Raw genomic sequence first — 18,230 nt, 5'->3', positions numbered from 1 at the left:
AACCTTATAAGCCTGGCTAGCTGGACTCTTATTTTTTTTTTTTTTTAATTAAAAAAATTTTTTTTAGTTGTAAATATATACAGTACTTTTTTTTTTTTTTTTTTTAACTTATTTTTAAGTGGCACTGAGTATGGAACCCAGTGCTTCATACATGCCAGGCAAGCACTCTGCCGCTGAGCTACAACCCCAGCCCCATGGTTAGCTGGACTCTAGACAAGAAATTATAGTTTTCACCTTTGTGATTCCCCCTTCACAGTACCAGGGGACAGCTGCACTTTGGGGGGCTGTATTATTTCTGGGATGGATTGTGGCAGTATCTCTTATAGTTTTACTTGGACTTGTCACATGTACCAAGATGCATGAGGTCAGTATGAGCAAATGAGGGGAAGTTTCCGCAGAGCTGGGTCCTTGAGGGTCAGTGAAAAGAGCTGATAACTATGCTAGACTGATGACTGGCATCATTGAGTCCATGCTTAAACAGCTTTATCTTTCCACACAAAGTCCTTGTCTGCTGATCCTGCCTATAGTGAGGCCAGCAGTCTGTGGAGGTCTGTTGCAGGAAGGAAGTAGGTCCTAGAGGGCAGGTCTAGAGCTGGTGGGTAAAAATGGTTCAGTGAAAGGGAGAGCTAGAATTATGTGTCAAGTCCAGGGCTTGGTGCCAGAAGCTTTATTAATTTTCTAGTAAACCAAAGCACATTTTTTTTGGAAAGATCAACCTTAAGCCTTATTAGTACTGGGACCACAGTATTCTAAACTGAGGGCCTAACAGTGCCAAGTGTGTAGTGTGTGCTGGCAGGAAGGGACCCTTCAGAAGTGACCTGCACTTTAGGAAGCAGTGGATGGAAGTAGTTTGGCCTGACTGGGGAGTGCGGCAGAAGGAACAGTAACTCTGAGGTCCTGCTGCTATAGAGTCAATTTTCTTGGAGTCTCAATTTTCTCAGGAGCTACCATCTCCTGAGGGGTCACTGAAGATTAAACTAGTCCCCCTCACCTGCCAGGTACCATGACCCTCTTTCAAGGCTTCTCTTCCTCTCTTATTTCCCACAGAGCCCAGTGCCCCTTACACTGCCACTTCCACTTCCACTGAGACCTGAGGCAGCTTCTCCTAGCAGGACCCAAGCTCATTCTTGAGCTTTGCAATCTGCCCCTTCTAGCAGGTATTTTGACTACATTAATGATGCAAGGACACAGTAGGAAGAGCAGGCTTTATTAGGGGGTGGGCAAATGCCTGGCATGAGCCATAGATAATCATACACAGGCTTTGCTTTTCCCCATCCTCTTCCCCAGAGTCCTCCTGAGAAGCTGGGGAGCCTTGGACCTCCCCAGGACACCAAGTCTGGCCTGAGAGTTGGTCCTCCAGAGACACCACCTGGTGGTAGTGGAGACACTGACAGGAAGGAGCTGAGGGCATAGGTTTAGTGGAAGCTGGTGGGGTGTGAGAAGGACCTTCATACCTGGGGTCTTTTGAGGTGCCCACTTACCCAGTTCTTCAGAGACTAGAAACATCTTGCTTCTGGCTAAAAGTGAGTAATAATTTAATGTGTTTCATGGTTTCTTACTCAAACAGAAATGAAGTCACAGTGGGCAGTGAATTGAGTAGAACCTCAACCAAAATGCAGTATGGTAAATAGATCCAGTGCCTGAGAAGGGAATCCTCATAGGCACACCTGTCTTAGCTGTTTCAGCCCCTCTTGGAACCTGGGACGGGTTCCCCTGCTAGGTGGGCCAGCTGGCAGCTGGAGAAGTTTTTGTTTTGTTCGTTGTTCTTGTACTAGGGATTGAACCCAGCGAGTGCTCTACAAAATACTGAGCCACATCTCAAGCCTCTTCACCCCCCCCCCCCCAACACTGCTTTTTTTTGAGACGGTGTTGGCCAGGCTGGCCTTGAACTATAATCCTCCTGCCTCAGGTTCCTGAGTCACTCGAATGATAGGTACATGCCACTATGCCCAGCTAAAAAAGCTCTTTATTGTTTTCAAATTTGATCTAAGTGGCAAACTGTGTCACCTGTTCCCATCCCATTCTGCCTTATCTTCTTAGTTTCTCCCCTCCCTTTTGCTCTCCCAAGTCTGAAATCACCAGATAAGGGTCCTGGACAGGAGTGAAGAGTGGATAATCCAGTTCTGCACCTTCTCCCCTGCTTCCCACTCTCCCTACCCCTATGGGAACAGCTTCTGATGGGAGCAACTAGTAGCTGCTTGCTGCATGACTAAGAAGACAGCCAGGGACGGCCCTGGTTTGGGTCTACCGAGCAGCCAGTGGATCTGTATCCTGGGAGGAGTTTCCAGAGATGTCCCAAGTCAGGCACAGCATGGTAGTGAAGGAATATATCACAAAACCTCCTGTGGGCTCAGCAGGTGGTCCATAGTTCAAAGCCAGTACCACAGAAGGTGCCCTTTAAGGTGGTAGGTCCATGTTAGGGTATAGGGTGTACTCAACATGTGTCTGCTGGCTGATGGGTGGAAGGCTGGTCAAGCTGCTTATTAGCAGGGGAAGCCTTGCTGCCCTTCTGCAGCTTCTTCAGGGGCTGGCCCTTTTGGGGCAGTGGTGATAATTGTTCCTGAGGCCCATGTAGGGAGCTGGGCAGGAAAGACAGCTACCCCACATTCTTCACCTGCAGCCCACTGATTAGAGGGGCCAGCTCTGACAGGCAGGCAGGACATCCAGACCTGGGCAGCTGCTTCCACCACCCACTTCACCCCATTACCCCACCAGTCTATTCCACTGGATAGTACTGAAAAAGGGGTGGGACTTGAGTTTGCTGATTCCACCTCCTGCAGCACCCAGGCGCTGTGTGGGATCGAACTGTAGCAGCTGCTGGGAGAGACCAGGGGTCAGTACTCTGACAGGCCTTCCCCGCCCCCACCACTGAGGCAGGGGCCCACCCCTAAGGTCTCACCACGGCCCTAGGTGGCTCACTCCCTGCTAGCCCTGCCTGTAAACCCTGTTTTCCCCAGAGGGTATGGGCGGTCATTGGTGGCAGTTGGTCACCAATGTTTAAGATTTCTATGTATTGCCCTTCCGTACCCACACAACACACATGTGTCACACATAGTTGTGGGATGCTATGCCACCAGTCTTTAACCATAGGCCAAGAACCCACCCACCTCTAGGTTGGGCTGCACCTCACCTCAGTCAGCAGGGAGGCTGCTGAGGGACTGAGCCACTCAGGCAGATGGAGCTGGGTATGAGCCTGGAATCCTGAGGGGTGGCTCTGTGACAGTGCCTGGAAGGACAAAAGGAGGACCTCTGAGGAGGCAGCCCCAGGAAAGTCTACACTCCAGTGGCAGCCAGGAACCCACTCCCACCCTCATGTCACATTCCATAGGGATGATGATAATGATGACATTGAGAGTTGCCTTTTGCTCAGGATCTACTAGGTGCCAGACCCTGTTCTGGATCCCTGACATACCTTATCATTAAAGACAAGAAGCAGGCTCAGAGGAAAAGGGACTTGTGCTGAGTTCAGGGTTGAACCCAGGTCCCTCTGGCTGCAAGCTTCCTACAAGTACCCATCTCGGGTGGCAATTGGGACAGACATACTATTAGGAATGGCTCTGGGACTTGTCTCCTTACAGAGAAAAGCCTCCATGGGCTACTCATCTGACAGCTGACCATGTCTTGTTGCCTCCAGGCCCAAGGTAAGAATTGTATGCTATGCAGGGTGTGGTGACATAGACTTACTTCTCCATGCCCAAAGGTGCAGCTTTGGAGAGCAGAGGGGGTCTGTTTGGAGGTAAGGGTTAGCTGCTAGGAGCTCCAGGATGAAGACCAGGAACCCTAGCCTGTAGAGGTGGTGGGAGACTAGGAGAGCTGGATTGGTGGTGGTGGTGGGGGTGAATATTTGCAGCCAGGACTCTCAGAGGCCCCCAGATAGGGGACAAAAAAAGGAGGGAGCCAGGAGGTCAGGTCTGGACTTCAGGTCACACTGCATCCATTCTGGCTGTTTCCTGCTCAGATGCAGTTTGGCCTCTCCCTTGCTTTCCTTGCTTTTTTCTTAACGGGCCCCGGATGTGGTGCTGAGCTCATCCCAGGGGAGGACAAAGGGCAGTCATCATCCTGAGCAAGAGGGTTGTAGGGGAACCTTGAGCTCCTGGCTAACCCAAACAAGACAGGGCAGCTACTGCCCTAGATGAAAGGCCTGCCTCCTCCCTTCCTCATCCTCCCATTTAGATCTGGGGCAGAAGCCCCTAAGGGCATAGGTAGGAGGAGCCAGCAGTGGGCAGAGGAAGCTCGGGATGATCCAGGGAAGGAGGGTTGTCAAATTCCACCCTCTCTTCAAACCTTAGCCTGGTTTCTCTTCCAGAAGCCTTCCCTAACTGTCCCAACTTAACACTCATAGAAGCTGACCATCTCATTTGCTATAGCTGCTAGTGCAGTGGGGTGCTGTGTGCCCATGGCCTGGTGGAAGTGTCTTCCTATATCCCTGGTGGCCTGCAGGGGTGGCAGGATTTTCAGCCCCATGGCCAGATCTTAGAGAACCATGCAGCCTCTGCCCAGTCACTGAATGACTGGGCGCAGCAGTACCCACCAGGGCTCCACACCCTGCCAGCTACTCACCTTTCCTGTCAGCAGTTCATACAGCAGCGACCCAAAGCTCCACCAGTCACAGGCTTCTGTCAGCTCAGAAATCCCACCCACCTCTGCAGGAACAGGAACACACACATCCCTGCCTCACTCAAAAGGGCCCTCTCCATTCTTCTCATCCTACCACATATTGTCCATCCCCTCTGTCATCCTTAGCCCCCAGAATCAGCCCACACAGAAGTACCAGAGGCCAAGCCCCACCCCCTGCCTTCTTGCCTGGGGCACTGTACAGGAGCTCTGCAGCCTCCCGGCAGCACTGGGGCTCCACTTCTGACCACTGGCCAAAATATGTGAGCCGGATGTGACCTTCATGTCCAGTGTGAATAGGAAGGAATGACAGGGGACAATGGTTGAGGGTACCGTCACCAAGCAGCTGGCATGGGGGAGGTGGTTCCAGGGTTTCCCCCAACACAGTCACATGGTGGGAACCAAAGGTTGCCATGCTGGACAGTCTCCCCAAGAGCACAGCCCCTAAGACCCAGAGGCTCACAGGATGTTCCTGGGAGCTGCTACCCGAGTCTCATGGGGACAAAGGCAAGCCAGACTCCATCAGAGTCCAATGAAAGGCTGGATGGAGGTAGGGGAAAGTGGCACATAACTTAAGAGGTCACCTTGACCCTGGGGGCATCCCACCTGAGAAGGGCAGGGGTAGTGAGACTGGGCCTCCTACCTGCCTGGTCCAGGAGCAGGTTCCTGGGGTTGAGGTCCTGGCACAGCACCCCCTGCTCGTGTAGTGCTTCCAGTGCCACCAACATCTCAGCTGCCCACTGCTTCACCTTCTCCTCCTTCACGCTCCAGACAGCCCCACTGCCCCCTAGGCTGGCCCTGCCCTCTGATGGGTGGCTCTGACCTCTGCCTAGGCCACAGCCCCCCAGCACCCGGCCAGCCCCCTTGCGAACCCAAGGGATCCCCCAAGGGGGCCCAGGGTCTGACCTCTGGCCAGCCCGCCTGGCTTGCAGGTTCAAGCCACTGGGGGCTTTTGTTAGGTCCAAGGAGCAGGAAGTGCTGGTCTTGCCTGTGGATTCACTTTCTGCTTCTCTCTGGGGTCTGAGGGAGGGGGCCTCCTTGGCGGCGGGAAGGCTCTGAGAAGTCCAAGAAGGTTCTGGAGGGATGCTGGCCTGCCTGAGGGTGTGGCCTGGGGGGAGCTGTGCTGGGGTCAGGAGACTGAGGCTGTGGCTGGTGTTGAGCTGGGCCTTCACCTTCTCCTGGGTGGAGCCAGACCTGAGCCCAGAATGTTGGGGGCACGTCTGGGAGAGCAGGTGGGACCAGAGAGTGCCTCCTGGGCCAGGCAGAGGGAGCAGTGAGCATGGGAAGGGAGAAGAAGGGCATGGACACCGGGTCTGGTCTCACTCCCGCCTCCCCTCCATGCTGGGTGTGGACCTCCACCTGCCTGGGCTCCTTCCCTGTTCAACCTCTTCACCTCTGCCCCTGCCTGCCACTCAGCCTCGAAGGCCCAGCCTCCCAGCCTGCATAGCATAGGTGCTGAACCCCAAGACTGCTGTATTTATTGTTGATGGCCTTGTTCTGCATGGTGGGTTCACCAATGTTCAACATATTCTAATTTTTTTTTTCGTTTTTCATAGGAAGACTTATGTAACGACAGTCAAAGACCAGGCAGGAATCCATGACAGCTCTATGTCATGACTCAAGGATGTACCTCATTTTTTAAAAATCACTATAATCATCAATAAATATCAGTTACATGGCTCAGTTCCTGTCCTTAAGGCTTCAGTCACCACCATCCTGTGTGGCCATTCTGAGAGACGGTCACCAACCAGAAAAATGAGAAGAGCCAAGACAAGAGGAAATGGTGACCAAGGAGACAGTGTATGAATGCTGTCTCATCTGCTTACATGCAGACATCCTCCCAGCCCCTCTGGCACCAGATGTGCCTGGTGCCAGGTCCTGCCACCAATCTCCAGAAAGGCTGGATCCCTGATCTCTACTGTGCATCTAGTGAAAGCCACAACCCTCCCCAGGGCTCAGTATTTTAAGGGGGTAGGTGTCAACAATACCAAAGGCCCAAGCTGCTGAGGGGCCCCCTTACCTTGCACATGTTCCAAGTGCAAGAAGATGGAGTCCTCACTCACGGAATACCGTAGCAGCTTTGTCATGTAGGGCACTCCATGCGGGATTATGGTCAGCCGCTCCCGGTTCACCACGTGGCACCTGGGCAGGCTCTGGGGAGGGAGTAGGCAGGTCAGCTGGGACTGGTCAGAGGCTGCCACTTTTAGGGATCATCTTAGCCCTTGCTTCAGGGGAACCCAGATGAGAAATGGGAGCAACTCTGAGGAGCATATGCCTCCCCAGTTTCTGACCTGGCTTCCCCTTCTTTCCCCAGGAATCAGGTCCTCCACCCTCCTGGCCAAGGTGAGGGTGTGTGTGTGTGTGTGTGTGCGCGCACGCATGTGTGTCTGGTTAGGAGGCAGGGGCCATGTTCAGGGGCAAAACAAGCAGCTTTTAGATTTGGAGGGAGCATGGGCTCCTGATGCACATTCTGAGGATGGGGTTCCCCAGAAGGAAGGGGTTTCAAGAACTCTGAGGAAGTCCCAAGGGGAATGCAGCATGGCGGGAGCTGGGCAGGACCTACCTTCACCACGAAGGTCCCTCCAGTTGCTGGGTCCTGGACCAGCTGTACCTGCCAAAGTCCAGGAGGCACTGGTCAAGGTACATGACAATTCCTGGGGCTCTTTGCCCCCCCCCCACCAGGCTTCTCCACCAAGCTGATCCTCCAGGGAAGGGCAGGGAGGGCAGGCTTTGGTGGCTCAGAGATGTCCTCCACCTCTAAACCTTGTTCTGTTCTACCCTGCTAGATCTCAGCTCTGGGGCTACCTCCTCCAGCATCTGGGGCTCCTAGTCCATCAACAGTGCATTCTGTGCTCACCCTCGGGGAAGCCTTGTCATACCGTGTCTCATTACATATTTGCTCCCTGGACTCTGAGCTCCCGAGGGCAGGGACCACACTATCTAGCTTTGTATTCCCAGAGCCAAGCACAGCACAGGAATGGAGTGGGTACTTTACACATGCCTGGTGAGTGGCCCCAGTACCAGCTGCTGGGGCTGGGAGGACTTTGATGTGAGAAGAACTTCTCTCCCCCTTCTTGCCCATGGTTGGCCAGGCCTCACATAAGGAGATCAACCCTTCACTTAGACTTCACCCAGAGCCCACCATTCTGCAGGGTCTGAAGGTGTCACAGCCAGAAGGGACCTCACTCACTTCCTCTGATCCTTGTTTTACAAGTGAGGAAGCTGAGGCTCTGAGTGTACAGCTCCAGGTCATGTGGGCTGAACTATGCCTGGGCTTGGCAATCTTCTTGGGGTCTCTCCCCCTGACCTTCTGCACCTCCTTTTATAAAAAATAAAGTTCTCTAGCCAGGAGTAGGTCCTGGACCAGCTGCACCTGCCAAAGTCCAGGAGGCACTGGTCAAGGTACATGACAATTCATGTACCTCGAGGGTGTGTGTGTGTGGCGAGGCGCTAAGCAAAAGTGAGGCACTAAGCAGCTCAGTGAGATCCTGTCTTTAAGTAAAATACAAAAAAAAAAAAAAAAAGGGCTAGGAATGTGGCTCAGTGGTTGAGCATCCCAGAGTTCAATCCCCGGTACCAAAAAAAGAAGGAAAAAAAGTTCTTTAAGCCAGGTGTGGTTGTGCCTTACAGCTACACAGGAGCCTGCAGCAGGAAAGTTGCTTAAGCCTAGAAGTTCAAGGCCAGCCTGAATGAATAAATCTCTCTCTGGAGGCTGTCTTCAGAAAGCAGCCCCTCCTGGTGTTAGTTTGGGTTACAGGTAGCATTCAGCCCATCTGCTGGTCCACACCTTGTTTGGAGTTGGGTCATTGATTCAACTGGGTGGGCCCAGCTGTAGGAGGGGGCACATGGATGTGTCAGGACAAGAAGGCAGAGGGTTCAGCCTTGATAAAGGGGCATGTGGAGGCAAGACAGCACCCTGGTGTTGTGACTCCTTGGCCATGATGATGAGTGGGAACCAGACCCTAAGGCCAGACAGTGGTGACAATGCAGCCAGGATTAGGGTAGGGGAAAGTGCATTGCGCATCTACATATTGGACAGGTGAGGCAATGTTTTCTACCACCAAACGGAATTACAAATATCCGCCTTCTCTGCATCATGGGCTTGATGAAGCCTCACATGGGCAAGCCTCTGGGATTGCACAGACTGCAAGAATGGCGTTTATCAGGGTTGCCAATCATGTAGCCTCTCTTAACCTTGCTCTTCTTAACTGCAAAGTGGGTTCATAGCAGTTCCTCCTCCAGAGGGTCATTAGGGGGTTTGATTAAAGCAGTCAATCGAAGTACAAACCCTCATAATCCATAGCAATTATCAAAAGGCATTGTAGAAGAAATCTATATTGGCTATGAAGAGTTCACTCTGTGCTAGGTACTTGTCACAGGTTACTTTATTCCCACAACCTACCAGGTGACAGTTACTAGTGGCCCATTTTATTGATGAAGAAATTGAGGTTCAGAAAGGTGATATTGCCCACCTATGGTCCCACCGCTAAAAAGTAGCAGTCAGGATTTGACTCAGGGCAGGCTGATCCCAGAGTCCTGAAGACCTCACTACAACGGGGGGCATGACTAGGTGACCATGGCAAATTCCTTCCCTTTGGGACTCATTTTCCCTACTATTAGTAAAAAGAAAGCAGCAGACTAGTGCCAGCCCTTCGCCTGGGAGGTGTCCCTTTGACCACCAGAGGTCTCCCCTTCAGCAGCCAGAGACAGAACCCTGGTTTTGGCTCCTTGACCAAACTTGTGCAATGTTTGAAAAAGAAAGGCAGAAAGTTCTGGGGTCATTTCAGAGAACAGAGTTTCCCACAAGTACCAACACCCCGGATAATTCCCCACCATCCCATGCCAAGTGGGATTCCCCACCACCTTGTCCTGGGCAAGGCCCTCTTGATTTACTGTCCAAAAAACCATCAGTGAAGGCAAAGCCAGAATGGCCGCTTTACACACACATTGAAAGATTTTGTGTTAAAAAAAAAAAAAAAAATCAAAGCCTAACTATTTATCTAGAAAGAATTAGGCCAAAACATTAACAGCAATTATTTGGAGTTAGATAGCAGTAAGTTTTGACTTGTTTTTTTTTCCAGTTTTAAACTCCTTTCTCTTTCATTATATTCTAAAGGGCAGCAAAGAGGGCATTTTCCCATTAATGCAACCAAACAAAAAAATCCCCTTCTTCTTTTGCTTAGTGGCCTGAGGGACCGAGTACTATCTAGTTAGTACTCAACTTCCATGAACCTCAGTTTCATTCTCTGTCAGACAATTATTATGATGCAACAAGTTCGATAGAATTTCCTGCCATGGTAGAAATATTGTATATCTGCACTGTCCAGTGTCGAAGCCATTAGCTTTATGTGACCAGTTAGCCCTTGAAATGTGGCTAGTGCCATTAAGACAGAATACTTGATTTTAATTACTATTAACGTAAATTGTGTTATGTGGCTAATGGCTTCTATACTGAACAGCAACTGTGAGGACCTCTTGCCACAGCACTGGAAATGACAACATGCCATGACAACGAATGTCAGGTGAGTCTGATAACTGGAAAGATGGAAGGCAGTTTGGGGTGCCTCTTCTTACTTTTCTTAAAAGATGACTTTTTTTCTTTTTAGAAAAAAACCCTACTGAGTTTTTTGGGACACAGAGATGATTAAAACTTTGGTGAAACACAATAAACCCTCTCTTTAAAGATGCCCGAATCTAAGTCCTAGGAGGAATCTTGAACGGAGCAAACAATCCAAAAGATTCAAATAGGTTCTCCAACTCAAAGGCCCACTGAGTATGTGAAAGTGTGGGGGGGGGGGGCGCGGAAGGGGACAAGACGAATAGATGGGCCTGCACCCCCTTGAAGTGCTCAGCTTCTCCAACCAGGTGGGAATGCAAACCCTGAATTTCCAAGTATTTTGATTTTTTTCAGGAGAAGCCAGAAATCTGGATTTCTTATTTGAAATCTGCACGTTTAAAATGTTGGTGACAATCAAAAACAAAAACACCCCTGTGTTTGAGCCAAATAAAGCAAGAAGTGACTTTAATAACATTTTTCTTCTTCATGCCTGACTCAGAGGCTGGCTTCTGGAAGAAGCTCAGCAAAAACTGAGTGACATCTCCCTGGTCCCCAGGTTCCTTGAAGATGAACCCTTGGGTGTCCTGGCTGTCTACACAAACCCTGGCCCACGCACCTCCCTGCTCCCTGCTCCCCCTACCCCTGCCAGCTTCTCTTCAGCCCCTAGGGACCCCCCCCCAAAAAAAACCCAAAAAACTAGACACCTTCAGGGCATCTTTGCTGCCTTCCTAGGCCTGCAGCTGCCTTGGGCTGGCACTGCGTTGCCACCCAGATCTGCCTGGGCAGAGCTATGGAATGGGCCCAGTGGCCCTAACACCTTTCCTAATTTGGGGAAAGTGCTGTTCCTGTCTTGGGTATGACACAGGAAAAGTAAGCAGGGTCTCAGGAGGGAGCTGAATCCATAAACTGAGTGTGCACGAAAGGGACACAAAGAAAGAGGGCGACCTGGAGACAGCATGGTTAGGTCTGGCCTTAATTTGTGCTTTCAATCTGCACAGCCCTCAGAGTCGTGCTGGAGTTAAACAAATTTGAGGGATGCTGTGTCACACGCCTCCCTCCTGGAGTCTCCAAGACTCCAAGTATACATTTGCATCCTAAAAGCTCAGAGAACTCCTATCATCCCCCCCCCCCCAAAAAAAAAGTAATGGAACCTTAACTCACTGTTTCTCAAACTTATTTAACTTGGAACACCCTTCATCATAACACCTATGGTTTAGTGGGAAATGGTCGCCTCCCCAGCCTATCCATGGGAGTGGCTGTGCTTGGTCAAGGTCAGGCTGGGGCTGCGTCCACTGAGATAGCGCAGGCAGAGGGGGACTGGCAGATGGAAGCTGGCTGGGCCTTTGGTGACAGTCTGGGGTCTGTTCCAGGGACCTAGGAGAAGCAGCTGTAGCAAAGCCTGGGGCTGGGAGCCTGTGCCTCTTCACTCGCTCATGTCACTTGCACTGGGAGCCATCAGACATGCATGGAATATATTTGCATGTGCCAGGCCTTTCCCCCAAATGATTTCATTTTCCTTCCCAGGTCATCCTTTGTGGAGAGAATTCCCACCCCACTTTACAGATGAGGAATCCAAAGCTCAGAGCACTGAGGGACTTGCCTGTGGTCACCTTGTGCATTGCCAGGCAGGGGTCTGCTCCCCACAACCCCTCCTCCCATCAGCAGCCATGCCAACCTGTTGCATGGGGGGAAACCCACAATGGTCTGTTCTCTATAAACCCAGAATCACCAAAATCATCCAACAAGTGTTTTAAGTTGCAGAGTCTTGGGTTCAGCTCTGGGTTCAACCTCTAACACCACAGATGTGGGGTGGGGTCCAGGCATCTGTATTTTCCAAGTGATTCTGATAAATGGCCAGTCTGAGAAAAAATTGTTTTAGGGATACTCAGGGAGCCCTGGATGGAGGACAGAGGGGAATCTGACTGGCTCAGCTCTCATTTGACATGTTTGCCCCCCTGATTCCCCACTTTAATAATGAATGCCCTGAGTGAGGGTTGAGATGTCATCTCCTGTCTTCCTGTCTGCCCTGAATTAAGGAAATTCAGATGATGGTGGGGGGTGCCAGAAGAAAAGGGAAGAGTTCCCAGGCCCTGGACAAGGCAGGCCCACTTGGTCCTCTGCTGAAGAGCTTTGCATGAGCACGTTCCAGTCACAGGGAGTGTTCAGCTGTGTGTGGTGGGCTGCACCCCTGGGGTGCAGAGTGAGAGTAGGTGGGTGTCTGTGAGGAGTGGGAGTGGGCAGGTCACAAGTGCCTGTCTTGTGCCCTGAGCAGCTTCTCCCTGTGGCCTCTGCTGGCTTTCTGTGTCTGGGTCAGAGCACTGTGGAGAGGGTGCTGGCTGCCTCTCCTCCTTCCCCCGTTACCGTCTTCAGGACCTGATTGGAGCGTGAGAGTGGGAAAGAAGGGGCCCCTGGACTCAGCTGCTCTCTCCTCTGACCCCGTCCACCAGCCCCTGGAGGAGTCAGGCGGCACTTCAGACCCACGGCCGTCCTACCCACCTATCCCTCTGCCACCCTGGATGGCACCTACACCCGTGTCTCCCTCCCACTCCTTGGGCATCCACTCACCTTGTCGATGACCCCAACCACCCTGCAGCCCCTCAGCTGCTCCAGGGCAGTGCTCAGTGTGCGGATGGGCCGGAGCCTCAAGCTGCTGAATCCCTGTGGAGGAGGGAGACAGGCACATGTGGGCTCAGGGTTGACTTGCCTCAAGGATTCCTGGCAGCTGGGAGAGCAGTGGGTACCACAGTGAGTAGGACCAGAGTCCAGGCAGACCGCACCTCACAGGGACAGGCTGAGTTAACAAGCTGGCCTTGACTCGTGGGGGCCCACATTGGTCCAGGGTGGCCAGGCTGACCATTTGGCTCAGCTTCTGCCTTGCCCTCCAAGCCTCCCAAAGTTCTCAGGGTTTCGGAAGTCTCTCATAAGCCCCATCCACAGATGCTTCAGGGTAAGGGATGGGAAATAACCTGGGCACATGTGGGTTAAGGGAACATGGTTTGAAGACCAAGCCATCTGCCTTGGGTTAAGGCAGCCTGCAAGATCCAGTGAGCCTAGTTGGTGGACGCGTTTGCCTGTGCACACAAGTAGGCATGGGAACTGTGCATGCATTTCAAACCCTGATCAAGTACCCACGGGTTTAGCAAAAGCCACATGGGGAGCCCTGGGCAGACATGTGTACATTTGCATTCATGTGTTTATGTGTGTTCCAGAGACCAGGAGCCTGCTCACTCATAAGAGAAACAGGCCAGAGGCTCCATACATGTGAGCACGTGAATGCAGCCCTATGCAAGCTGGGGTGGCTGTGTCTGTAAAGTCCTCTGTGACAGCGCGAGACTGGACTAGGGATGATTCAGTGAGTGCCTGAGAATGAATGAGCTGTGAGGGTGTGGGGGATGGAGGAAGCCCGAGCACAGGAGAGGCAGCTCTGGCACCACAGGCTGGCCAACTCTGGGCCTCAGCTCTCTCCCTCAGGGCCCTCCCCCGATAAGGGGCCTGGGGAGGGTCTCCAAACCGTGTTGGGACTGGCTCCACTGCCCAGTGTCCGCTGCAGGTGGCAGTTGAAGATCTCCTCAGCCCGCCGCAGGTATTTTGTGACTTTTAGTTTTACTGCCTCGCGTCGCTCCTTGTTGGGATCCACTGTAGGGAAACGAGGGTCACAGGGACCGGCCCTGTCTCCCACCCCTGGCCCTCCCCCAGCTTCAGCTGCCCACCCTTCACCCTCCATAGCAGATGGCTCCTATTTCCCAGATCTGCTGACCCCCAAGTGAGGAGGAGGAGGAGGAAGATGGCACAGTTAGCCAGCTATACTTTACAGTTGGCACCCACCACCTCTCTGGCCACCATCACTCCATGGAAAGGGTCAGGGTGGGGATCCCATGTCCATTTATTCAGAGTGGAGATGAAGTTCCTGGAGAGCATTGCGCCCTCCATCTCTGAGGTCCAGTGTGAAAGGGCATCAGGGTGGAGACCAGATCAGAATTCCATAGACAGGCCCAAAGCCCAGGCTTGGAGGGGCCTCTTTAGCAAGAGCATAGGAAGGCTGAGTGGGGGCAACTCCTGCCTGTGGCCTGTTCACAGGCCCTCAGGGGTCTCAAACTGGCCGCAGCACTAGCCTTTCTCCCAGTACTCTGCCCTGAGCAGGCCTCTCTCTCCTCTCCAGGCCCTCCCTCTGGAACACCTTGGGCCTCCCTGCTGTTCTTCAGCATTTCTAGAAAATGCCCCCCATTAGCCCCATCTGGCCTGTTTCCCCGATCCTCTCACACTTCCTCCTTATTGTTCTTCCCACTAATTGGCCATTATCAACTCTTAGCCACACATGACCCTGGAGTGCAAGCTCCAGGGGGCAGCAACCCACTCAGACCCAGGGGTGGCCAAATATGCTAAGCCAAGCACACAGCCTTGGCAGCCAAAACTGCTTCCACCCCAGCTGTGCCCCCTGGGAGTGGTGGAATCTTGAGCAAGCTATTTAATTGCTCATGACTCAGTTTTCTCATCTGGAAAATGAGTCTAAAAAAAAGTTCCTGTGGGGCCTGGCTGCAAATGTCTATAGTTCAAGCTACTCTGGCAGCTGAGGTGGGAGGAAGGCTCTTGAGCCCAGGAATTCAAGACCAGCCTGGGCAAGACTCCCATCTCAGCAAGACCCCATCTCAAAAAAAAAAAAAAAAAGATAAGAAGAAAGGAAAACATTCCTACATATTCATAATTATATGCAACAACCAATATGATCATTTCTATTACTGTGAGGTTAAATACAGGTAGAACCCTTAGAAGGGAGCCTGGTGCAGAGGAACAGCTTAATAGATGCTAGCTATCATTATTGTCCATCACAGACACCCTTCAGGGCTAGCATAGTGCCCTGCCAAACAGCAGAGGAACAAAGAACAGGACAGATGCATGACAGGGCAAGCCCTGTTCTGGCCCTTCCCTTCCCATGCCCTGTCGCTGCCCAGACCCCCCCTCACCATGCACACCGCGGAGCAGCACGTCCACACCGTTCTGGTAGTGGTTGAAGGCTGCCTCGTAGTCCTCACTAACATCACGCTCCAGGGCCAGCCGGATCTGCGTGGCCGCATCCACCAGGTAGTCACGCTTGGTCATGTCAGGTGCTCCCACAGCCACCCTGTTGCGAATCTGCTCTAGGTATACACAGGCCTGGGATCGTGCTCTCGAACAGGGCTCAGGCTCCAGACCTGGGCCAGGCAGGCATTCAAAGGCCACCAGACTCATGGCTGCCTTGCAGCTGGGATCTGGAATTTGCAAATGCATTGGGGAGGACCTAGCTGGGAGTGACACTACTATTCACCTCCAAAAGCCAGAAGGATGAGAGCTAATGTGCATAAGTTCCCCCCCCCCCCAATGAGCCAGATCCTCCCCAAGTGGTGGTAATGATGGAATAACACAGCTTTTTTTTCTTTTCCATTCAAATTCAGTTCAAAAGGCTGGGCACGTGGCATCTGTCTGTAACCCCAGCAGCTTGGGAGGCTGAGGTGGGAGAATCACAAGTTCAAAGTCAGCCTCAACAACTTAGCAAGACTCTGACTCAAAAAAATAAAAAGGGCTAGGGATGTGACTCAGTGGTTAAGCACCCCTGGGTTCAATCCCTGGAATAAAAAAATATACGTATTTTAAAAATTCAGCTCAACAAATATTTCTTAAGCATATATTATATGTTGAGCACCGGAGAAGGTTGAGGTTATCTGTGACCCAGAGCTGCCTTCATGGGACCTCCACAGAGCAAATCTGGTGTGTAGCACGTGTTAAACAAGTGGAGTCCACACATTCTGAGCTCAAAGGCAGTTCCTCACACTGTTCCCCACTAGCTATCATTATTGTCCGTCACAGACATTCCCTGTGCCCCTATGGAAATCTCATTTGCCCTTTGGTTCAGCTCAGTGACACCTCTCCCAGGACAAGATGGACTGTGTGTTCTTTGTTTTGTTTCTCTTGGTCCTGAGGTCAGTGTGGCCAGTGAGTGAGGACCCTCCAGAAACCAGCAGAGAGCTGGGTATAGAGCCCAGCCTTGAAGTCCATGGGTAGATAAGATAACTGAGTGGCAGATTTGGTGCCACTATAGATGGAGTTTGCTGATAAAGGGCAGGAAGGGCAGGGTGACCCGCCTATGGAGGGGATGGCTTTGACCGCCTGGCCCTTGTCTGGGAAAGCCACTAAGCCACGTGGCTTCCAAGGGCCTGACAGTAGCTCCTCCCTCATCAATGTGTGTCACAGATGGGCAAAGGATAAGAGCAGAGGCTGCGGCAGAAGCAGAGAGTCTCAGAGAGAGGGCAGCCATGCAGCCTCTGCCCCTTCCTGTAGCCTCTCTGCCACCTTTGCCCTCAGGTGTCACTGGGAAAGGGCCAACAGGGAACTTCCAAGCCCAGGTCTGTTTGGCCTCTGTTCAGAGAGAGAGACGAAAACAGGATGCACGGAGGGGTGGGTAGGAAACCCACACCCCCCGCCCTGCCCCCGACAGCGAGGAGCTGGTCCCTGGCCAGGATGCAGCCGGGAGGATGAGGGAGGCCACCGGTCCCCGCCCCGCCTAGCTCAGGGGACATTCTGCTCTGAGGCCTGTGCTCTGGGGGCACCAAGGCCGATGGGGCTGTGCAGCCCGGGTCAGGCCCTACCGGGCCGGGTCCCGCCTTCTGAGCCGCAAGTCCACGCTTGGGCACCGCAGCCCGCACGTGCAGCCCGCGAGTCCCCGGCACGCAGGGTGCACGGTCCCCCAGGGACGGCCGAGGAAGGCTGGGCTGAGGAGGTGGGAGGAAGGGGCCTCGTCGCCTGGGAGGATGGAGGAGCGGGAAAACACCGTACCTGCCCGAGCCAGGCGCCCGGTCCGCGGGGCCCGGTCTCCCCGATGGCCACCGCCCCTTCAGCCCAGCCGGCGAGTGCGCTCGGCCGGCCGCTGCCTGCGGCCCTCCCTCCAGTCAGGTGCGGGGGTCTATCCCGGTGCGGCCCGGCCATTGGCTGCCGATGAGCTCATCCTCCACCCGTTAGAATAAACCACCAATCACCGCCCGGCTCGGCTTCTGCCGGCCCTTAAAGTCGCAGGGTCCGCGCTCCTGGGTGCTGCGCTTGGGGGTGGGGCTGGGAGTTAGAAGAGGGAGGTGGTGGGGTCGGGAGAGGAGGTCTATTGTCCCCCAGGGATGAGAGCGGGGCTGCTTCAGAAATCTGGGTCGACTCAAATGCACTCGTGGCACTTCTAAGGTTTTTCTCATTCATTACCTCACTCGCTCATTCAACTATTTAATCAGGTGTCCAGAGTGTACCCTGCCCTAGAGGCTAGCTGCTGAGGGGCTAGATGCAGTGAGGGTCTAAACAGCTCTGCGCATGTCTTCCTGGGGTTGAGTCTCCAGAGGGACACCGGGATTTAAGAGCTAAAAAATAGCCCCTCCCCAGCGCACACCTGTAATCCCAGAAACTCTGGAGGCTGTGGCAGGAGGATTGCAAGTTCTGAGGCCAGCGTTAGCAATTTAGGGAGATCCCCAGCAGCTTGGAGGGACCCTGTCTCAAAATAAGAAATAAAAATGGCCGGGGACTCGGGGCCAGTGGCACACTCCTGTAATCCCAACGGCACAGGAGGCTGAGACAGGAGGATCTCCTGTCTCCAGCTTCAGCAACTTAGTGGTGCCCTAAGCAACCCAGCAAGACCCTGCCTCTAAATGAAATATTAAAAAGGGCTGGAAATGTGGCTCAGTGGTTAAGCACACGCTGAATAATAGAGTTCAGATTTGGTTTTATTATGAGGGAGAAGGGGCACAAGGGTCTATGACCTAGTCTGGGGGCCAGAAAGTTTTCGAGAGAAAGTGATACATGAACTGAGCCTTGAGTTTGAGAACATAAGCCTCACCTGAGCCCTTAATGGGGAGGGAGGTACCTGCACTGTCCTTCCCTACTGCTCTGGCTGTCTGTCCCCTGGATACAGTTCCATACAGTTCCCCTCTCCTCACTCCCACTTCTCCATCCTCACTCTCAGCTAGAGTTGTTGCTTTCCCCTTCCCTTGAAGACAGTGGGCCACAGATTCCTACCCAGCTCCCTGCCAGGTTTGCACACAACTTCCTCACC

The 18,230-nt window shown here is 52.8% G+C and overlaps 1 protein-coding gene across 4 annotated transcripts; it reads right to left on the bottom strand.

Annotated features, from left to right (window-relative positions):
- Window positions 1-1,511: 1,511 nt before the first annotated feature.
- On the bottom strand, window positions 1,512-17,109 carry Rps6kl1 (ribosomal protein S6 kinase like 1). Of its 4 annotated transcripts, none has more exons than XM_046440858.2 (11): window positions 16,979-17,109; window positions 15,133-15,417; window positions 13,683-13,807; window positions 12,737-12,829; window positions 7,178-7,225; window positions 6,635-6,767; window positions 5,258-5,866; window positions 4,804-4,893; window positions 4,561-4,643; window positions 3,131-3,226; window positions 1,512-2,814 (listed from the first exon to the last, which is right to left on the bottom strand). In XM_046440858.2, exons 2-11 carry the CDS (start codon window positions 15,395-15,397, stop codon window positions 2,704-2,706), a joined length of 1,653 nt encoding a protein of 550 aa, XP_046296814.1. In that variant the 5' UTR covers window positions 15,398-15,417; window positions 16,979-17,109; the 3' UTR covers window positions 1,512-2,703. The 4 variants fall into 4 exon arrangements, with proteins under 4 accessions (XP_046296814.1, XP_058433758.1, XP_046296815.1 ...); XM_058577775.1 differs by having other exon boundaries at window positions 15,133-15,290; XM_046440859.2 differs by having other exon boundaries at window positions 15,133-15,306; window positions 16,979-17,070.
- Between the last annotated feature and the right edge of the window lie 1,121 nt (window positions 17,110-18,230).

Source organism: Marmota monax, unplaced genomic scaffold (assembly GCF_021218885.2).
Source record: "Marmota monax isolate L192 unplaced genomic scaffold, Marmota_monax_Labrador192_F-V1.1 WCK01_AAM20220418_F8-fsc00017, whole genome shotgun sequence".
Classification (NCBI taxonomy): Eukaryota; Metazoa; Chordata; class Mammalia; order Rodentia; family Sciuridae; genus Marmota; species Marmota monax.
Note: the sequence above shows the minus strand (reverse complement) of the source record. Positions and strands in the feature narration are given on the sequence as shown.